Here is a 20,187-nt window from a genome sequence, read left to right on the forward strand (position 1 = left end):
CTCTCTGCTCCTCCCTTGGAGCGCCTGATTCTCTCTGCTCCTCCCTTAGAGCACCTGATTCTCTCTGCTCCTCCCTTGGAGCGCCTGATTCTCTCTGCTCCTCCCTTGGAGCACCTGATTCTCTCTGCTCCTCCCTGCCTTCACTGTCATCCCTGTACTTGGCACTTTGCTTCACCCGTCTCTTGGGGCCAGACCCTGTCTTGCTTACCTGGATCCCCAAGCCCAGCATTCTGCATCTACGCTCCATGATCCTCCACAAGCTGTTGTAGAAGGTGATAGGCATATGTTGGCTGCCTTTTCTGCTGGGTGCTGATGGAGAGGACACTGTTCTAAGTTTGAACACTGGCAGTTAGGAATCTGTATGCAAACTGTAACGCTATTTCACATAATGCAACAGATTAAAATAACATTAAACATATGCCAACTGCTTTTATCTATGACTTTTTTTTTTTTTTTTTTTTATCTCTTGCAGCTCAGAAATAGATTTCACTCGTATCAGCAATGTTCACACTGGGCCCCCAAATGAAGTCCTTCAGAGGTATTCTTTGAGATTCCTGTGACCAGCCAAAACAAACAAGCAAAAACAAAAACAAGCAGATTGCTGAATAAACTCAAATCTGACTAAAATGCTGGCTTGTGTTCAAAATTGTCATCTCCTGGGGTCAGGGCAGGTGACTGGCACCCAGCAACGAGAAGAATGCCCATCTGACCTGTTCTACAGCCCTGCCCTGCCCAATTCTGAAATCAGTGTGGCATAGGCACAGGGCACATCTCTGCCTGCAGAAAATGTCTCTAAGTTTTCTTTTACCATGGAGGCCACTTCCAGCACAAGAATTGGAGTCCAAAGATTACATTGTCGATTTCTGATTTTTTTTTCTAAGTAACAAATTGCACTTTAAAGTTAGCAAAAGAAGACACATTCCTAGGTCAAACCAGTAAGTGCAGCTTTTCTCATGATGTGCTGGGATACAGAAGGATAGAACTTACCCGCCAGGCATAACAAGCTTCTATGGGAAAATGGAGTCGGGGTCCAGCTGGGGTTTCTAAGATGAATCCCCTCCACAGAGGGAAAGAGTGAGTGCACGCGGCCTCAGCCTAGAGTCGTTACTAGTGGCCATTTTCATCTGGGTGGTAGAGGCGGTGAGGACCCAAGAGTGAGGATGGGCTCTAGGTGGATGGAGAGCCAGGCAATATGAGGAGGGAACAAAGGCCAGAGGTAGCAAGGAAGAAGGCTCGCAGGAGTGAGGTAGGGCTGTGCAGAGGAACAGATGGAAAGGGAGAAGGAGCAGGCTGCCAGGGTATTTCCTTGGTATCTTCATTCTCAGCCCTGCTAACCTGAGCCTGGAGTAGAATGCAGTGGGAACAGGGCAGAACTTTCTGTTTTCTTCTGTGCCTTTCAACAAAACCCCCCTAGTCAAGGAGGGAAGGAAGAAGGGACAAGGGTCGGAGGGGAGCTTTCTATTCTCCTTTCTTCCTGCTCTCCTTCTCTCTCTTTTCCACTTCTCCTGGCAACTATCATTTGCTAATATTCTCACTGGCACACACATACATGCACACAGAGGTGATCACAGGCAGGAGGGGATGCCTGGGTGGGCAGAGCTGGGAGACAGTCAGGCCTAAGAAAGGCACAGAATCACCTCATGTCCAGGGTGTGGAGTAGGAAAAGGAAATGGAAGAGGGAAGCAGAGGCAAGAGGCAGAAGGCAGGAGCACCGCCGGTTTGAACAGTAAGTTCTAGCTTTCAGTCAAGCCGCTCTGCGAGCAGAATCAACAATCTCTTCCTAGACTGTGATGAGCTAGCTTGGTTCCACTCCGCTTCCAACACTGCATTATTATTTTTTCCTCTCTGCTATTCTGCAGCTCCTTGCCACTACACAATACACTCAGCTGTGTTAAACAAAAACACAAAAGTTGCTGCTGTCTTGGACAGTTCCCTATCAGATGAACAGAAAGGCCAACTGGGTAGAAGGTACCAGCAACCATAGCCTGGGCTGGGGCTGGGGTGGGGTGTTGGAGGGGGACTGGGGACTGGGATGAGGGTGAGGCTGGGGTGGGGCATGGGCTGGGAGAGGAGAATGGTGGGGCTGGGGCAGGGGGCTGGGCTTGGGGGGAGTGGGTGGTGGGAGTGGGGCTGGGGTTGGGATGAGGGTATGATAAGGCTGGGATGGAACTGGGACAGGGGTGAGGGTGTGGGAGGCTGGTGGTGCTGGGCTGGGGGTGGGGCAGGTGGTAGGGGTTGGGGCGGAGCAGGGATGGGCTGGGGGTGGGTGGTAAGTCAGTTTAGAAAGGAGTGAAGTGTCAAGCACATTTTTTTTTTCTATTGTACTGGTTTTTATGTAGTTTATCCTCAGTGGATCCTGGACGTTTACATTTGTATACCCATTTTAAGACAACAGCCTATCCCTTAGAACCATATTTTAAAAATAGGTTTACATAAGCAAACTTTACAGCATGAAAGACTTTTGTGTTATCAAATACACTTTAATTGGGAGCCTTTCCTCCTCTAATTAGAAGTCTGAACTTGTTAACATATTTTATGTTTTTATTAGCCAGCAGGTTCATTCTGTAATAAAGGCATTTCTTTTCCAGAATTATACTTTCAAAACTTTCTTGCTTAAAAGATTTTTCTTATTAAATATTTGTGCTTATTTTTAAAACCCAAGAGTGTAATAAGAAAGCCTCACTTTATGAGTCTAGGAATGCAAATATCTCCAGAATGCATAGGTATTTTCATTCATTCATCCCACAAAAATTTATTCCTCCTCTACTATATTCAGGGGATTGTTCTGGCCATAGAGATACAGTAATGGACAACATACTCACTATAGAAAGGTGTAACAGCATTCAAAGTACTATGGAATTTTGGAATTAGGAATAAAGGTACTAAAAATCACTGAATTGTACACTTAAAAGGGTGAAAATTATGGTATATGAATTATATCCCAATTAAAAAACTCATTTTAAAAAACACTATGGGAAGACGGGCTGCGGTGGCTCACGCCTGTAATCCCAGCACTTTGGGAGGTCGAGGCGGGTGGATCACCTGTGGTCAGGAGTTCAAGACCGGCCTGGCCAACATAGCAAAGACCCATCTCTACTAAAAATACAAAAATCAGCCAGGCATGGTGGCAGGCACCTGGCATCCCAGCTACTTAGGAGGCTGAGGCAGGGAGAATCACTTGCACCCGAGAGGAAGAGGTTGCGGTGAGCTGAGATTGAGCCATTGCACTCCAGCCTAGGCAACAAGAGCAAAACTGTCTCAAAACAAAACAAAAACCCAGCTGTTAACAATTGTTATCTTTGGGAACTGGGTATTAAGAGACGTTACAATTCTACTTTGGAATTTTTATTCAATTTTTTTACAATGAATGTATGTTATAATTGTATAGCAAAAATTACTTTTGGCTGGGCACAGTGGCTCATGCCTGTAATCCCAGCACTTTGGGAGGCCTAGGTAGGAGGATCGCTTAAGGCCAAGAGTTTGAGGCCAGACCAGGCAAAATAGTGAGACCCCATCTCTTAAAATATATATATATATTCTTATATTAATATTCTATATTATATCATGCGTTATAATATTGCATTTTGACATTATATTACTCAAGGACATAAACTAATCTGTAAATCAAGTCAACACAAACTGATTCTTCCAGAAGGCTCTCAGGAGACTCTAGAGAAGAAAATGCAAAGTTAGGGAGTGGCCGGGGAAGATTGGGCATTGGCCTCCTGGTTTTAAATCTCATCTCTGATACTTACTAGCTGTTCAACTTTTAACAAGTGCTAACTTTATAATGAATATCTCTACTATAAATAATAATATCTATGATAAGTATTCATTGAGCTCTAGCATGTACCCAGGAACTACGCCAAGTGCTACATATACGAACGTTATCTTATTCAGCCTAGACAACAACTGGACAGAGGGCATCGTCTTCCCCATCGGTCAGTCTTGGAATTGTGGCACCTCTCAGTGGGGTCCAGGCTGGAGTGTGGCGCAGCCTGGGTCTTCCCCACACCTCAGCGGGGTCCAGGCTGGAGTGTGGCGCAGCCTGGGTCTTCCCCACACCTCAGCGGGGTCCAGGCTGGTGGGTGGCGCAGCCTGGGTCTTCCCCACCAGGTGGTACTTTCAGAGAACTGGTTTCTGCCTCTGCCCAACCTAATCATCAGATAACTAATATCCACCTCACACGGTTATTACAACAACTAAACAGGATAATAGATGTAGATGTCTCATCAACTCTAATGTGCTTTTAAAAATGTCATTTTTGGGCCGGGTGCGGTCGCTCACATCTGTAATCCCAGCATTTTGGGAGGCCGAGACGGGCAGATCACGAAGTCAGGAGATCTAGACCATCCTGGCTAACACGGTGAAACCCCATCTCTACTAAAAAATAGAAAAAATTAGCCAGGCATGGTGGCGGTGCCTGTAGTCCCAGCTACTCTGGAGGCAGGGGAATGGTGTGAACCCAGGAGGCAGAGCTTGCGGTGAGCCAAGATCGTGCCACTGCATTCCAGCCTGGGTGACAGAGCGAGACTCTGTCTCAAAAAAAAAAAAGTCATTTTTGGCTGGCCACGGTGCTCATCCCTGTAATCCCAGCGCTTTGGGAGGCCAAGGCAGGTGGATCATTTGAGGTCAGATGTTTGAGACCAGCCTGGCCAAAATGACAAAACCCTGTCTCTACTAAAAATACAAAAAAAGTCGGGCATGGTGACACACGCCTGTAATCCTAGCTACTTGGGAGGCTGAGGCAGGAGAATCGCTTAAACCCAGGAGGCAGAGGTTGCAGTGAGCTGAGATCGCACCACTGCACTCCAGCCTGGGTGACAGAGCAAGACTCTTAAACAAAAAAACAAACAAACAAAGTCATTTTTGTGATAATTATCAGCATGGTTGTTATTACCGCCTTCCCATACTTTGTTTTTTCCTCTTTAGTTCTTGGCAGTACTTTAGGTAGCAAGGCAGATAAAGTACCCTGAGGTTTAGATGTGTGAAGTGAAACTGATGATCAATGATGCAGAATTGCTTAATTGATAATTATCACATCACTGGCATTGAAAAGATTCATAAAAAATATTAAATAGCAAAACTTTCCTTAAGTTAAAATTCTCCTTTAGAAGGAAATGTTTAATCTTCATGAATCAAGTGACTGACTCCAATGAAGAATTCAGATAAAATACCCAAACAGATTCCAAAAGATGAGAGATCAAAGGAATATCTTGGAGAAAAGAAACCCACACCCTAAGGAGAAAGGACATACACATACAAACAAAGATACCCTTTGAAATCACAGATGAAAATCTGTCTTCCTTTTGGCATCTTTGTTAAGACATCATGTCTCTGCTGTTGCACACATTAAAAAAATAACATACACTCCCCACACACACATCCAGATGTTCACGAATATTCATGATGTGCTTCCAATTTGGTTTGGACTTGCTCTTGATTTATTTTTGATTAAGTTTCATCAGCTTCTGCTGGGGCCCATGAGATGGAGGGCATTGCTGTAGCACAAATTTAGAACATCTTCATATTCTAAATAATTGCTCCAGTCTCTCAAACTATCCCTTATACATAAATTACTTATGTGCAGGTCTCAGAATGGCCAGAGACAGGAGCAGTGGCTTACTCCTGAACCTAGATTCTTAATACCATTCTAGAGGTGGTAAATTAAGTCTCCATTTCTAATACACAGATTGACCTATCAAGGGAGAAAAAAAAGCAACAACCTAATTTTCTTTTTTGAGAAGTGCAGTGAAACACTAAAGGAAAGGCATGAGCTGTGCTCTGGGGTATATTGAGATGTATTTTCCAAAGTTACCCCATGAGCGAGTTTGTGTCCTTCCTGATAGTGAATAGTTGAATAGTCAGGATAACTGATGTGACCGCATCAATTTTTTTTTTTTTTTTTTTTTTTTTTGAGACAGGGTCTCACTCTGTTGCCCAGGTTGAATTGCAGTGGTGCAATCTCGGCTCACTGCAACCTCTGCCTCCTAAGCTCAAGCCATCCTCCCACCTTAACCTCCGAAGTAGCTGTGACTACAGGCATGCACCACCATTCCCAGCTGGTTTTGGTTTCTTGGGTGTTTTTGGTAGAGGTGGGATTTCACCATGTTGCCCAGGCCATTCTCAAACTCCTAAGCTCAAGCGATCTACCAGCCTTGGCCTCCCAAAGTGCTGGGATTACAGTCATGAGCCACCATGCCTGGCCAGCACCAAACAAATTTGCTCAACATTTTACCATCTTGTTTTCTTCAACTTAAAATTCTTAAAACTTCCAAACCTAAAGAAAAGACGATCCCAAATGCAAACATACTGCTGGAATGGGGGCAATGGCCTTCCAATGAGAGGGAGCGAGAGAAACCTCCCACTGATATACATGGTGATCCAGAGCTCAGAGCTTAATTCTTTTTTTCCCCCAGACAAAGTCTCACTCTGTCACCCAGGCTGCAGTGTAGTGGCACTATCATGGCTCATTGTGGCCTTAACTTCCTGGGTTTAAGTGATCCTCCCACTTCAGCCTTCCCAGTGGCTGAGACAACAGGTGTGTGCCACCACGCCCTGTTTATTTTTGTATTTTTTTGTAGAGACAGGGTTTTGCCATGTTACCCAGGCTGGTCTCAAACTCCTAGGCTCAAAGGATCCATCTGCCTCTGCCTCCCAAAGTGCTGGGATTACAGGCATGAGCCACCATGCCCAGCCCAGAGCTCAGTTCTTTCTACTGTTAGTCATTTCGGTGCACAGGAGCTGTGGTGAGAGATCAGTCTAAAATATGACTGCGCGTCAGGAGGACAACGTCAGGTGTGGTGTGTGACAACACCAGCATAGGCTCGGGGCCCTGCCTCAGCTGACTTCCAGGCTGGGCCCTGCAGGTGTCTGCCTAATTCCATTCCAGATGCCAACCTGCCTCAGGCCCCACGCAGGGTTCTACAGAATAGGTGGGCCACTTGGCTTGGACCACTCAGTCATCTCCTACCGTCTCAAATGTAGACTGTTGACATCATCGCTAAATGACATAGATACAGCTACAGAAACCCACTCTGAGGGCCTGGAAATAAGCAAACATTCACTGCACTCCTTTACATTTTGTCTCACTTCAAGATCATACTGCCTCTAGTGTGCTACAAATTAACATTTTTAAATAGCCTATAATTAGCTTCTGATTAGCCTAAATACACTGTAATCTTCCATAATTAAAAATGTATATAATTGTTAAATGTAAAGACTGAGATCGCACTACAATTTTGGCATCCTGGTTTTAATATTCCAGGTTCCAAAAAGGCACCTGGCCTGGGCCTCATACACCCCCTGAATGGTCCTGACTCCAAAAACAGGGATGCTCCTTTCCCTCCCAAGCCCTGGCCAAGCCCTGGCTACCTGCTAGGTTCTGCCATCAAAGTGGCCACTTTTACCTGAGTTCCTAACTCTTCTCCCCAGTTAGTGTCAATTTCCTTAACATTTCGGAATGCTATCTGTTGTATGCAAATGGAAACAACAAAGCTCAGACTTTTTCCTTTTTGGCAAGTACTAGTATTTAAGTAGTATGCTAGTTTGGTGTTTAATCCCTCGGGGGTACTACTTTTTATTAAAGCAAGCTAACAAAAAACCATTTATAAATGTTCAGGAAGAAGAGAAAAAGAAGCTGAAATTCTGTAATCCTAGCACTTTGGGAGGCTGAGGCGGGTGGCTCACCTGAGGTCAGGAGTTCGAGACCAGCCTAGCCAACATAGTGAAACCTCATCTCTACTAAAAATACAAAAATTAGCCGGGTTTGGTGGCGGGCACCTGTAATCCCAACTACTTGGGAGACTGAGACAGGAGAATCACTTGAACCCAGGAGGTGGAGGTTCTAGTGAGCCGAGATCACGCCACTGAACACCAGCCTGGCAGACAAGAATGAAACTCAAAAAAAAAAAAAAAAAAAAGCTGAAATTGTTGATGCACATTTGAAAAACCTGAAGCCCTTTTTACTCTTAGACTGTCATGCACAACACAGCCAAGCCGGTGGTTTCCATAAGTGCACAAACAGTCTGCAAAGGTGTCTAGTGCCTAAGTGTAAGGCTGGAAACACCTTAACTGACTGCAGGGTTAATAAAAAAACCTTTTTAATTACCAAAGGTATAGAATGCCAAGATCAAATCTGGCACCAAGAGCTCTGTTGATGTCCATGTTCACATAGTGCCATGTGCAAAAAATGCTGACTAAATTGGAATGGGGCATTTGATTACAAATGTGACTTTGTCTGAGAGAGGCCAGAGCACAGAACTGTATTACCATCTGGCTTAAGATATAATGCCTCAGTGTATTTGACATCAAGTGTGTGAATCCCACAGCAGAATGGAGTTCAGACTCACCATCTAATGCCCACAGATACTGATCACAATCTTCAAATCAACTGTAGCCCAAAGCTAGCAAATAATGTAAGCAAAGACAAAAGGAAACAGAACAAAAACAAATGCCATTTAGAGAAACAACGGGGCTTCAGCAGGATAACTCAGGATAGTATGCGGCACAGTTCTCATTCTTATCCTATGGGGATGAGAATAAGAATTCAGGGACGACATAAGTCTTCTGTGTTTCTATACTCTGGGGGCAGACCTGTGTTCCTTAAAAACAATGGTGACCTTGTAGACTGAGCTGGGCAGAATCTCACTTTCCTGAATATTTTCTTGAATATCCAGGAAGCTCAAATGTACAACAGGAAACCTGTTTCCCACATGCTTTGCTGTCTGTAGCAAATAACAAAAGAAGAGCAGTCAATGAAACCAAACAAAAACCCACAAGACCGGACTATGTGCACATGTCTGCGTGAAGCTACATGCAAACCAAGAACAAATTCACCTTGGCCCAGCGGTCAACGATTGCAAAATGGCAATTTATTCTGTTTCGCCCTGTGAATAGCAATGAATCGGAATATTCTACTTTATCTTTTATGTCATTAATAATCCAAGGACCTGTGAAAGAACAGCCTGCCTCTGTTTTTCCCTCACATCATTTATACCATAGTTTCTAGCCACATTTACCCCTCCCTCCATTTTTGGCCTTGGATGAAACTGTGGCCTCTCTCTGAAGTTACTCCCCACAGTCCACACCTCCCTCAACCAGGTCAGTCTTCCCTGTGCCTTCTGATTGGGAAGCCTGGGTTATCACTTCCTCTAAGGAGTCGTCAGGGACCCTCTTCTGTACTCCTGCACAGCACGGTAAGAGTAGTTACTTGCCCCACACCCCTACTAACTGTGGCCTCTTTGTGGGCAGGGAATACATATTTTGTCTGTGATTCTGGAAAGGCAAAATCCCACATAACAGACTCAATGCTCATTAAATATTTCAAATATATTTAAATGCTCAGTTAAATATTTACACACATGAATGAATTCAACAAATACTTACTGGGCACCTATTATGTGCCATGCACTGTTCTCTACGCAAGGGTACAGTAGTGACCAAAACAGACCCACAAAAATCCCTGCCCTCAAACCAGGCAGGACCCACTGGAAGGGGCAGGAAGCAACTCTGCAGGTGCTGAATGTGTTCTCTGTCATGCTGGGCTGTGGGTGACGTGGGTACATTTACTTGATGAAGTTACACAACTGACATTTGTGCGTTTAGATGTATATAAGTTATACCTCAAAACAAATTTTTTTTTTTTTTGAGACGGAGTCTCACTCTGTCACCCAGGCTGGAGTGCAGTGGTGCGATCTCGGCTCATTGCAACCTCCACCTCCAGTGTTCAAGCGATTCTCCTGCTTCAGCCTCCCGAGTAGCTGGGACTACAGGTGCCCGCCACCACACCTGGCTAAATTTTTTTTTGTATTTTTAGTAGAGACAGGGTTTCACCATGTTGGACAAGCTGGTTTCAAACTCCTGACCTCAGGTGATCCATGTGCCTCAGCCTCCCAAAGTGCTGGGATTACAGACACGAGCCACCATGCCAGGCCAAAACAAACTTTTAAAAAACATAGTAATCATGAAGTGTGAGTGGGGTGTGAAGATGAAACAATAGCAGGATGCTGCCAGCTGTGGATGCCGGGAAACAGGCACAGGACGTTCACGATATTATGATCTTTATAGATGTTCACATTTCCAACATAAAAAGCTATAAAAAAATCCCTGCACTCACTTGAATAAGTATTAGTGAAGTACAAGTAGTGGACACTCTTCAGCATTACTGCAGGGATTTTTCAACTCGGAATAGAAAGGAACAGAAAGAAATCAACAGTTACAGTCACTTATGAGGACAGCAATTTTTTTCATTTAAGCCTCTAATAACTTTGAGATACTTTACTCTCATTTTATAAATTGGGAAACTGAGGCCAGGAGAGGTCACCCCACTTGCCAGGTAAGTAAAAGAGCCAGAATTTGCACCAAGTCTGTGACTCCCTCAGCCTCTTCCCATCAATGTTTCTTACACCCTGTTGCTTACTGCAACAAGCCCGGGTAAGAGCTCTTGCTCCAGCTTGGAGAGGGGGTGGTACAGTCAAAGGAGGCTCTGACAATTAGCACTGGTCACAATGGACACTACTCTTACTGCCTCTGTCTTAATCCAGAACTATATTTGGAAGGTTTAAGTTATTGAAATTGCAAGAAATGATAAGTCATTCCTACACCATTAACAATGGTTCTCTCTTTTTTTTTTTTTTTTGGAGATGAAGTCTCGCTCTGGCACCCAGGCTGGAGTAAAGTGCCACTGCATGATCTCGACTCACTGCAACCTCGCCTTCCAGGTTCAAGTGATGCTCCTTTCTCAGCCTCCCAAGTAGCTGGGATTATAGGTGCACACCACCAGATCTGGCTAATTTTGTATTTTTGGTAGAGATGGGGTTTCACCATGTTAGCCAGGTTGGTCTTGAACTCCTGACCTCAAGTGATCTGCCCGCCTTGGCCTCCCACAGTGCTGGGATTACAGGTGTGAGCCACTGCACCCGTCCAGCAATGGTCCTGCTATGACCTTTCACAGTTATAATATGCAATATTTTTATTGACATTCCCGGTCCTTAAAGACCTCAGTGCATCTCCACCTGGGCTCCCTTTTCCTTGTATTCATACAGTCATGACAACAAATTGGCACAGAAGCTGGGCCAGGCTTCAGCTGCTGATGAGTATGTCATCATCAACAGAATGCTGCTGGGGATAGGGACTTCTCTGTCAGCTCCGTGCCACATCAACAACTGCACAAACTTGTTTTCTGCCAATACCCACACAGATCCCACCTCAAAGATGCTGAGGAAGCTGATACTGCCAGTAATAAGAGGCCACCTTGAATGTGTTCCTTTCCTGACCACAGTGTCACTTTGACAGATGTCAGACTTAGCATCATTCGGGTTGGGCCATTATGGACTTGGAAAGCTACTAGCATTTCTGATTGCAGCTTCTCCCAGCCAAAAAAACACATGGTGCCCAGGGATTGTACCAAATGTAGAGAGATATGGGCAACTTCCCTGCTGTTCACAAGCACTAATGTCCCAATCCCCAGCAGAGGGAAAGGCTATGGTCCAAACACACCATTCCTGAAGGGCCCATTTGGTGCTAAATAAAAACTCTCACCATAGTTATAAATGTGAGTCATAATCTCTGTTTATATTGTTGAATTTTTACCCATCTGTACTCTCTGTTGTCTTCACCAAACTAACTGGCCCCAAAGACACTTTATCAAATGCATTATTCCAGTCAGGATCCGGGTGATTAAGTCCTAGAGAAAGAGCTTGACATCCAGTCCAGAAAGTTAATTACTAACATAATTATCAAAACCTTTTATTTTTCAGGGTTAAGTCAAGCAACTCTGTGGGCTGAGTGTCCTTTTGTTTTGTTTGTTCTCCAGTTGATACATAATTAGCTCTTAAGGACAATGCATTTTTTGACTTTTTAAAGCCAAACACAAATATCTAAGTATTCTATCTGTAGACTATTTCTTCAATCTCCAAAATTCACCCAGAAGATTTAAAATGAAACAAAGCCATAAACCAATTCAACCCATCACCCAAAATTCTCCGTCCTCAAGGCTGTCTTCTAAAATGACTTTTTCTAGAGCAGACACAACAAATCTAATGCCACTTTTTCCCTATAAAATGTTTGAGGCTTCTAATATGTTACTGCGTATTTCCTCTTCTGCTTTTAACAGATTATTTCGTCTCAAAGCCATCTCGCATTCAGCTTTGACAGGGCTGCTGACAAACAGAAAGAAACTGGCCAGTCGCAGTGGCTCATGCCTATAATCCCAGCTCTTTGGGAGGCTGAGGCGGGTAGATCACCTGAGATCAGGAGTTTGAGACCAGCCTGACCAACATGGTGAAACCCCGACTCTACTAAACACAAAAAATTAGCCGGAGAGTGGTGGCACACACCTGTAATTCCAGCTATTTGGGAGGCTAATGCAAGAGAATCGCTTGAATCCAGGAGGCGTAAAAGTTGCAGTGAGCTGAGATTGTGCCAATGCACACCAGCCTGGGCAACAAAAGCGAAACTCCATCTCAAAAAAGAAAGAAAGAAAGAGAGAGAAAGAGAAAAATAAAGAAAAAAATTACTAAGCTGCAGGTCCTCAGACCTGAAGTTGTGCCAACCAAGCAGCCAGGAGGGAAGGCATATTGTTTACTTGTCTGAAGGCAGAATTGAAAGATTAGAAATATATGTAAAATTCTGATGCAATAAAAGGGAACATGACAGACTGGAAGTCACAGCTTTTCAAGGAAATGAGTTCCCATCAGGAGTCAAAACTGTTAAGCACTGTGAGAGGGAACTTTCAGTAGGTTAACAGTGTTGTGCCATAGCCTAAATGATGACTAGCCTCGAAACACATCTAACATGGACATCTAGACTTTGGAGCCGTGTGAGTGACGCAGGAAACATCCAGCACCTAAACCCGATCCTTGCCAGTTTTAGAATTTCCCTTTTCCACTGCAACTTGTCTGGAATTTCATAGAAAGAGAATCTGAAGGCTGAGCGCAGTGACTCACGCCTGTAATCCCAGCACTTTGGGAGGCCAAGGCGGGTGGATCATCTGAGGTTGGGAGTTCGAGGCCACCCTAGCCAACATGGTAAAACCCTATCTCTACTAAAAATATAAAAACTAGCCAGGCATGGTAGTGGGCACCTGTAATCCCAGCTGCTTGGGAGGATGAGGCAAGAGAACTGCTTAAACCGGGGAGGCAGAGGTTGCAGTGAGCTGAGACCATGACATTGCACTCCACCCTGGGCAACAAGAGCAAAACTCTGTCTCAAAAAAAAAAAAAAAAAAGAGAGAGAAAGAGAGAATCTGAATATGCCAATTTGGGGTCTTACTTGCTAACTACAATTTAAAGAATGAACAGTCATGCTTCCAGCCTGGCTTGAATCAGCTCCCATCAATTTTACCCACCACCAAATTCTTGCGCCTTTGATGGGAACTAATTAAGCTCATGCGGTGTTTTTTTCCCCCCAGACTGTCTTCTGCGGTTTTGGAACAGAGCACGCCAAATTAGCCCCATCTGTTTGAATGAGAAAGCAGTTATTTATCCCACTGATGGGCAGCTGCCTTCCAAAGTTCCCAAACACCATGGGATGATGATGGTAACCCCAACTCCTAACCAGCTAGAATCCTGAGAAGAGCAGTTTAGTGTTGTCAGTGGTCTGTCTTCACCAGTTCACAGCAATCATTTCCTCAAGCACAGTAAAATGTCTGAGGAGGCCACGGAGTCCTACCAGACTATCATTTGAGGCAAGAATTGCAACATTCTGGCCGGATGCGGTGGCTCACGCCTGTAATCCCAGCACTTTGGGAGGCCAACGTGGGCAGATCACCCGAGGTCAGGAGTTTGAGACCAGCCTGACCAACATGGAGAAACCCTGTCTCTACTAAAAAAAAAAAAAAAAAAAAAAAACACAAAATTAGCTGGGCATGGTGGTGGGAGCCTGTAATCCCAGCTACTCAGCAGGCTGAGGCAGAAGAATCACTTGAACCCAGGAGGCGGAGGTTGCAGTGAGCCGAGATCATGCCACTGCACTCCAGCCTGGGCAACAGGAGGGAAACTCCACCTCAAAAAAAAAAAAAAAAAAAAAAATGAAACATTCAAGAATTCAGGGCATTATGCAATATTTAAGTTGTCCTGTGGTAATCTTGCCAAAATGAAAGTATTTTTTCATTAACTATGCTCCAACAGGAAAGCCTAATGAATTTTAAGAGTGTGGGAGTCTTTTGACACATAAAGTTACTTTCTTCAAAAGGAGGAAATAACCCCAGCATTCACACACGTCAAGGAACAAAGTTAAAAGAAAGAAGCCCTTGACAACGCTGCCGCCCACCTGGGCCAAGGCGTCAGGCTCCCGTGGTGATGGCTGTCAGCCCCTGGATGACACTTCTCAGCCTCAGTCAACTTGAAACTAACTCCCATCCCTGCCACTACTAAATTGGTGAACATAAAAGAGAATCAATTAATATTTGGCAGTCATGATACAATGTTACGCCTGATCCAAGGAATCTTTACTTGGTTAAGAAAAGAAGTAAGAGTACATAAGAACACCATAGTCTTACCGTGGAAACAGATTATGTTCACTTACAGAATATAGGGCAGTGGTACCCAACCACTTGCTGGGTCCCTTATATGAGAGGAATCACAGAACCCTTGTATGTAACATAAAAATAATTATTAACAAAAGAATTCTCTGTTCCTAATTAGTTCTAAATTAGTTACTTAATTATTATTTTTGTGTGTGTGCTCACCCTAAGTAGATAAACAGGAGGTGGGAGGAAGATAAATCAGGATTCAATTGAATCAGCAGTTTTCAAACTTTTTTTTTTTCTTTTTTTTTGAGACAGAGTTTCACTCTTGTTGCCCAGGCTGTAGTACAATGGCACGATCTCGGCTCACCGCCACCTCCGCCTCCCAGTTACAAACGATTCTCCTGCCTCAGCCTCCCGACTAGCTGGGATTAGAGGCATCTGCCACCACGCCCGGCTTATTTTATAATTTTTTAGTAGAGACGAGGCTTCTCCATGTTGGTCAGGCTGGTCTCGAACTCCCGACCTCAAGTGATCCACCTGACTCGGCCTCCCAAAGTGCCGGGATTACAGGTGTGAGCCACCACTCCCGGCTGAGTTTTCAAACATTTTTTTAAAGGCAGAGGAACTCTGTTACTTAAAACATATCCATGCAGCCCCCACCATATGAGATGGCTCAAAAGGAACAGGTCTGGATGAGGAGATACAGAGGGCTGAACATTTTCTTCTGCCTCAACCCCACTTCTTGAGGAGGTCCTGAGGTTGGCATAATGAAACAAAACTATTTGAAAGGCACGGAACTAAAGTGAATCCAATAGTAAGATATTTAAACTGAGAAATACAGACGCTTTTATGATATTTTATAGCAAATATACAATTTTGAACTACTGGTATACATACAAATTATATATGTAGCACCTATGCTATTTAGTTACTGTTTATCACATACAAGTCCAAATGTGCCACTGATTATACACATAAAGGTTTTCACAAACAGCCAAATTTATTCAATGCACCTGAGAGGAGAATATAGCCATGAAAGATGGTGATGACAAAGAAGTCTCAAGGACAGGGAATATGACTACAATAAAATGTTAAGTAATAAAGGAAGAAGTTTTTTTTAAATACATAGATACAGCATTGTTTCACTGATTTTTTTTTTTTTTTTTTTTTTTTTTTTTTTTTTAATGAGTGTCTTTAGGCTGGGCGCAGTAGCTCACGCCTGTAATCCCAACACTTTGGGAGGCCAACGCGGGTGGATCACCTGAGGTTGGGAGTTCGAGACCGGCCTGACCAACATGGAGAAACCCCGTCTCTCCTAAAAATACAAAATTAGCTGGGCTTGGTGGCACATGCTTGTAATCTCAGCCACTCGGGAGGCTGAGGCAGGACAATCACTTGAACCCGGGAGGTGGAAGTTGAGGTGAGCCAAGATCACACCATTGCACTCCAGCCTGGGGGACAAGAGCAAAACTCCATCTCAAAAAAAAAAAAAAAAAAAAAGAGTGTCTTTGGTGGTGGACTAGTTTTGCTGATTTTTAAATGCCCACAAAAACACTGGAAGGATACCTGCTAAAACACCAATGTGATTATTGCTAGATGAGAGACTACGGGTGATTTATTGTTCCTTTAAATTTTATGTTGCTTTCCAAAAGAAGGAAAGAAAAAGAGAAGAAAAGAAAAAAGGAACGAAAGGTGGAAAAAAAAATTAGCCTAGACACCCTTTGGGCTTAGAGTCAATAAAAAATGTAGTGTACACTGGTGAATAGTAAAAACATACTTTTCCCTTAAGTAAACAAATAAAAATAAAAATCTATTCTTTTAATGAATGAAAAGGTTCGATCCTATTGCTCCAGCCAACACCCAATCAGTTTGATATCTGTGGCAGAACTGGGCCAGTCTTTTAGGGACCTGAACTTTCTACCCCACACTAGTGCAGCAGCCTACAGATTGATACCCCAGGAAGCGCTAGCAATGGTACAAGGACCAAGGAGAAGCCCAAATTGGAGCAGCTCTTCTCACAGAAGCATATTCCCAGGATCCCCACTCACCACTTCCAGGTCCTGAGAAACCCGCCGTTTCCGCAGCTCCTCCATCCTCTCGCACACGTCGGAGAAACAGGTGTTGTAATAATCTGCATACTGCTGTGCCAGGTCATCGATGTTTCCCAGTGAACCGTCCTGAAGGGGTGGAAAAACAAAGGCGGTCAGATCAGTCCACCCTGGAAAAGCCCACAGCCATTGGACCTCCCTCTATGCAGAGTTTATAGTAATAAAGGCCAGTATTTAAGCGGGAAACATCAAGTGCCAGTTTGTTTTACATGCAGAATCTCCTGCTCCTCAGGACAGCCCTCTGACAGGGGCCTGTTTTTTCCCACTTATATTGATGGGTAAACAAGCGCTCAAAGAAGTTCAGCGACTGCCCACAAATCCTGGGACTAAAGCACAGAGGCCAGCTGTCCAACCTGGGATGGTCTGGTGCCAACGCCAGAGTCTTCAACCCCCATCTCTCTGCCTGCCTAGCAGGGCTAAGACAGGAACCACCAAGGAAGCACCTTTAGCAAAGGCACCGTGTGAGGAAGAGGCTCCTAATGCCCACTGTGGCCCCTGGCCTGCACCACCACCTCCTGGGAAGCTCATAAAAGAGATGTCAGGACCTCTCTCCCAGGGATTCTGATGGGAGCCTGAGAATTCAGGAACCGACAGAGAATTGCATCTGGGACAAATGTCACTGTACCTCTCAGGAGACCCTCAGAAAAGTGGAAAATCTTTTTATTCATTAGTCATTAGTGTTCATTAATATTCATTATTATGGTCATTAATATTCATGTTATTCATTAGACTCATTATGCACCAGGCATTCCAAGTCCAGGTGCAAGAGTACATGTTACAAATTCACCTGCATAAATAAGTAAACATGTCACTTGTTTCTTCCCCAAGGCAAGCGCCACGTAATTGCTCTAGAGCTCATTCTGAGTTTCCACCCAGCTCCATAGCGCCTGGTACTGGTTAAGTGGCCTTAGGCACGTCTCTTAACCTCCAAGGAACACTGAGTAATCACAGTACCTACTTCAGTGAGGACTACTGGAGTAACGCGTGTGAAGCGCTTAGACCTTAGCCGGCTCATGTAGTCCACCCGGCATGTAGTAAGTGCTAAAAATTTCTCGCAGTGTAATACTCGCTGCAAGATCATGTTCCACACTATAGTCTTCTTTTAGAGCAATGGATTCCTAAATACACACCTGAATACATACAGGGAGAACGACAGAAATGCCTTGTACATTTGTAAGTTATGCCATTTCTTCTATCCATTCATTCAGAAAGACCTCTCCTCCAGTTCTTTTTTTTTTTAACCTCCCAACATTCTGCTCTTTGGTATAAATAAATGACTTTACCAAGACAACCAAGGAAAATACGACTTTTAGACCACCTAAAGCCACACACACATTTTCCACTTTACAGACTGCTAGCCAACCCCTTCAGTTATTTAATGTTGGTGCACTGCCCATAGCAACACACACCTAACACTGCAAAGCAGGCTTAGATGCAAGCGGGGCTTGGGAGTTGGATTTCTCCCAAAGCCTTTCTGCTAAAGACCTACACCCTGGTCAGGAGGCTGGCGCAGAGCAAGGATCATCTCTACCCTGCTTCTGCATTCACTGATTTTACAGAACCAAGGGAGAGGAGAAACAGAAATGGGAAAAAATGACGCTTCAGAAAGGCTCCTTGCTTCCCCACCAATAACATGTTCTGTATTTGAGCTGATGGCCTTGAAGTTCCTAGCACAGTGTGGAGACAAGAAGGACTCTTCTAAGGCCAATAAGATCTTTGAATGTGTCTGGACAAAAGTCACTCCTTCAGTACAATCAGTCTTGTCTGTCTGAGCCCACAGCCTGGATTGACACAGCAGGCAAGTTGTGGGAGACCCCCTCCTCTTCAAAATGTTGTCTATTGTCAAGTGTCCAGTGGAAAAATAACAAAGGTCAAGACGGAATCTGCTGATGCCCCTCTGAGGACATGCACCATGGTGCTCAACCTCCTGGCCTCTGCTGTACTGCCTCCAGGAAAGAAAACTGCCTGAAAACAGAACCTCGGCTGGGCACAGTGGCTCACGCCTGTAATTCCAGCACTTTGGGAGGCCAAGGGCAGTGGGGCGGTTGCGGGGGGGGTGGATCACCTGAGGTCAGGAGTTTGAGACCAGCCTGGCCAACATGGTGAAACCCCATCTCTACTAAAAACACAAAAATAAGCTGGGCATGGTGGCGCACGCCTGTAATTCCAACTACTCGGGAGGCTGAAGCACAAGAATTGCCTGAAATCAGGAGGCAGTGGTTGCAGTGGGCTGAGATTGCACCACTGTACTTCAGCCTGGATGACAGAGTGAGACTCCATCTCAAACACAAAACAAAAACCCAGAATCTGCCTTGAAAGAAGAGGGAGCCAGGACAGAATATGTTAAGGTGGGGTTCCTGAAATGCGGCATGATAAACTGATATTAGGATCCCAAAGATCCTCCGACACACTGCAACTCAACCACACATGCCCCAGGGTCACAACTTGACCAATTCCATCTACAGCCTCCGGATGGCCCAACCGTGCCCAAACTGCCACCCAAACGACCTTGCTAAAAGATCTGATAGAGTCTCCCCCACTGAGATCCTTCCATGCCCCATCACCCATCCTACAATATAAACCCCAAATGTACCAGCCTTTCAGTCCCCTTTACCTGCGGTCTCCACATCCTCCATGCAGTAGGGGCCTGAGAGGACCCAGAGAGCAACAAGCAGTTCCTCCTGGAGGCACGAAGCAGGCCTTCTCCCATGCATCCCCGGTAACCCCATCAACACACCCCCCCAAGAGAACTGAGGGAACTCCTGGAGGAAACTTTAAGATAGAAGGAGGGCAGAAGAGCAGCTCCCATGGGAGCATGGGTTCTGACCACCAGCTCCTGACAGCTGTGACTAGGAGAGCAAAGCACCATCCCTGGGAGGCAAGGGCTCGATGCCACAGCTGCCTCAGCTATTCAAGCACCTGGGGCCAGGTGCCTGGCTCACACCTGTAATGCCAGCACTCTGGAAGGCCAAGGCAGGCAGATAATTTGAGGACAGGAGTTCGAAACCAGCCTGGCCAACATAGTGAAACCCCGCCCCTTCTAAAAACAGAGCCAGGCGCAGTGGCTCACGCCTGTAATCCCAGTACTTTGGGAGGCCGCGGTGGGCGGATCACCTGTGGTCAGGAGTTCGAGACCAGCCTCACCAATATGGAGAAACCCCGTCTCTACTAAAAATACAAAATTAGCTGGGCGTGGTGGTGCATGCCTGTAATCCCAGCTACTCGGGAGGCTGAGGCAAGAGAATCACTTGAACCCGGGAGTTGGAAGTTGTGTTGAGCCAAGATTGTGCCATTGCACTCCAGCCTGGGCAACAAGAGTGAAACTCTGTCTCAAAAAAAAAAAAATTAGCAGGGCATGTTAGTGGGCGCCTATAATCCCAGCTACTCAGGAGGCTGAAGCAGGAGAATCACCTGAGCCTGGGAGGCAAAGGTTGCAGTGAGCAGAGATCACACTACTGCACTCCAACCTGGCCGGGGCAGCAGAGTGAAACTCCGTCAAAGAAAGAAAGAAAAGAAAAGAAAGAATGGAAAGAAAAGAAATAATTTACTAAGGATGCCAAAAGAAAGAAGGAAGGAAGGAAGGAAGGAAGGAAGGAAGGAAGGAAGGAA

The 20,187-nt window shown here is 45.0% G+C and overlaps 1 protein-coding gene across 3 annotated transcripts in view; it reads right to left on the reverse strand.

Moving 5' to 3' along the window:
* The window catches only part of LOC116463086 (SAM and SH3 domain-containing protein 1), a 212,348-nt gene that overhangs the window by 145,351 nt on the left and 46,810 nt on the right, over positions 1-20,187 (reverse strand). For all 3 annotated transcript variants that reach the window (XM_032146047.2, XM_032146045.2, XM_032146046.2), the window contains exon 2: positions 16,519-16,647. In XM_032146047.2, coding sequence (XP_032001938.1) covers positions 16,519-16,647 — 129 coding nt within the window. The remainder of the gene's footprint in view (positions 1-16,518; positions 16,648-20,187) is intronic.

Source organism: Hylobates moloch, unplaced genomic scaffold (genome assembly GCF_009828535.3).
Source record: "Hylobates moloch isolate HMO894 unplaced genomic scaffold, HMol_V3 SCAFFOLD_27, whole genome shotgun sequence".
Classification (NCBI taxonomy): Eukaryota; Metazoa; Chordata; class Mammalia; order Primates; family Hylobatidae; genus Hylobates; species Hylobates moloch.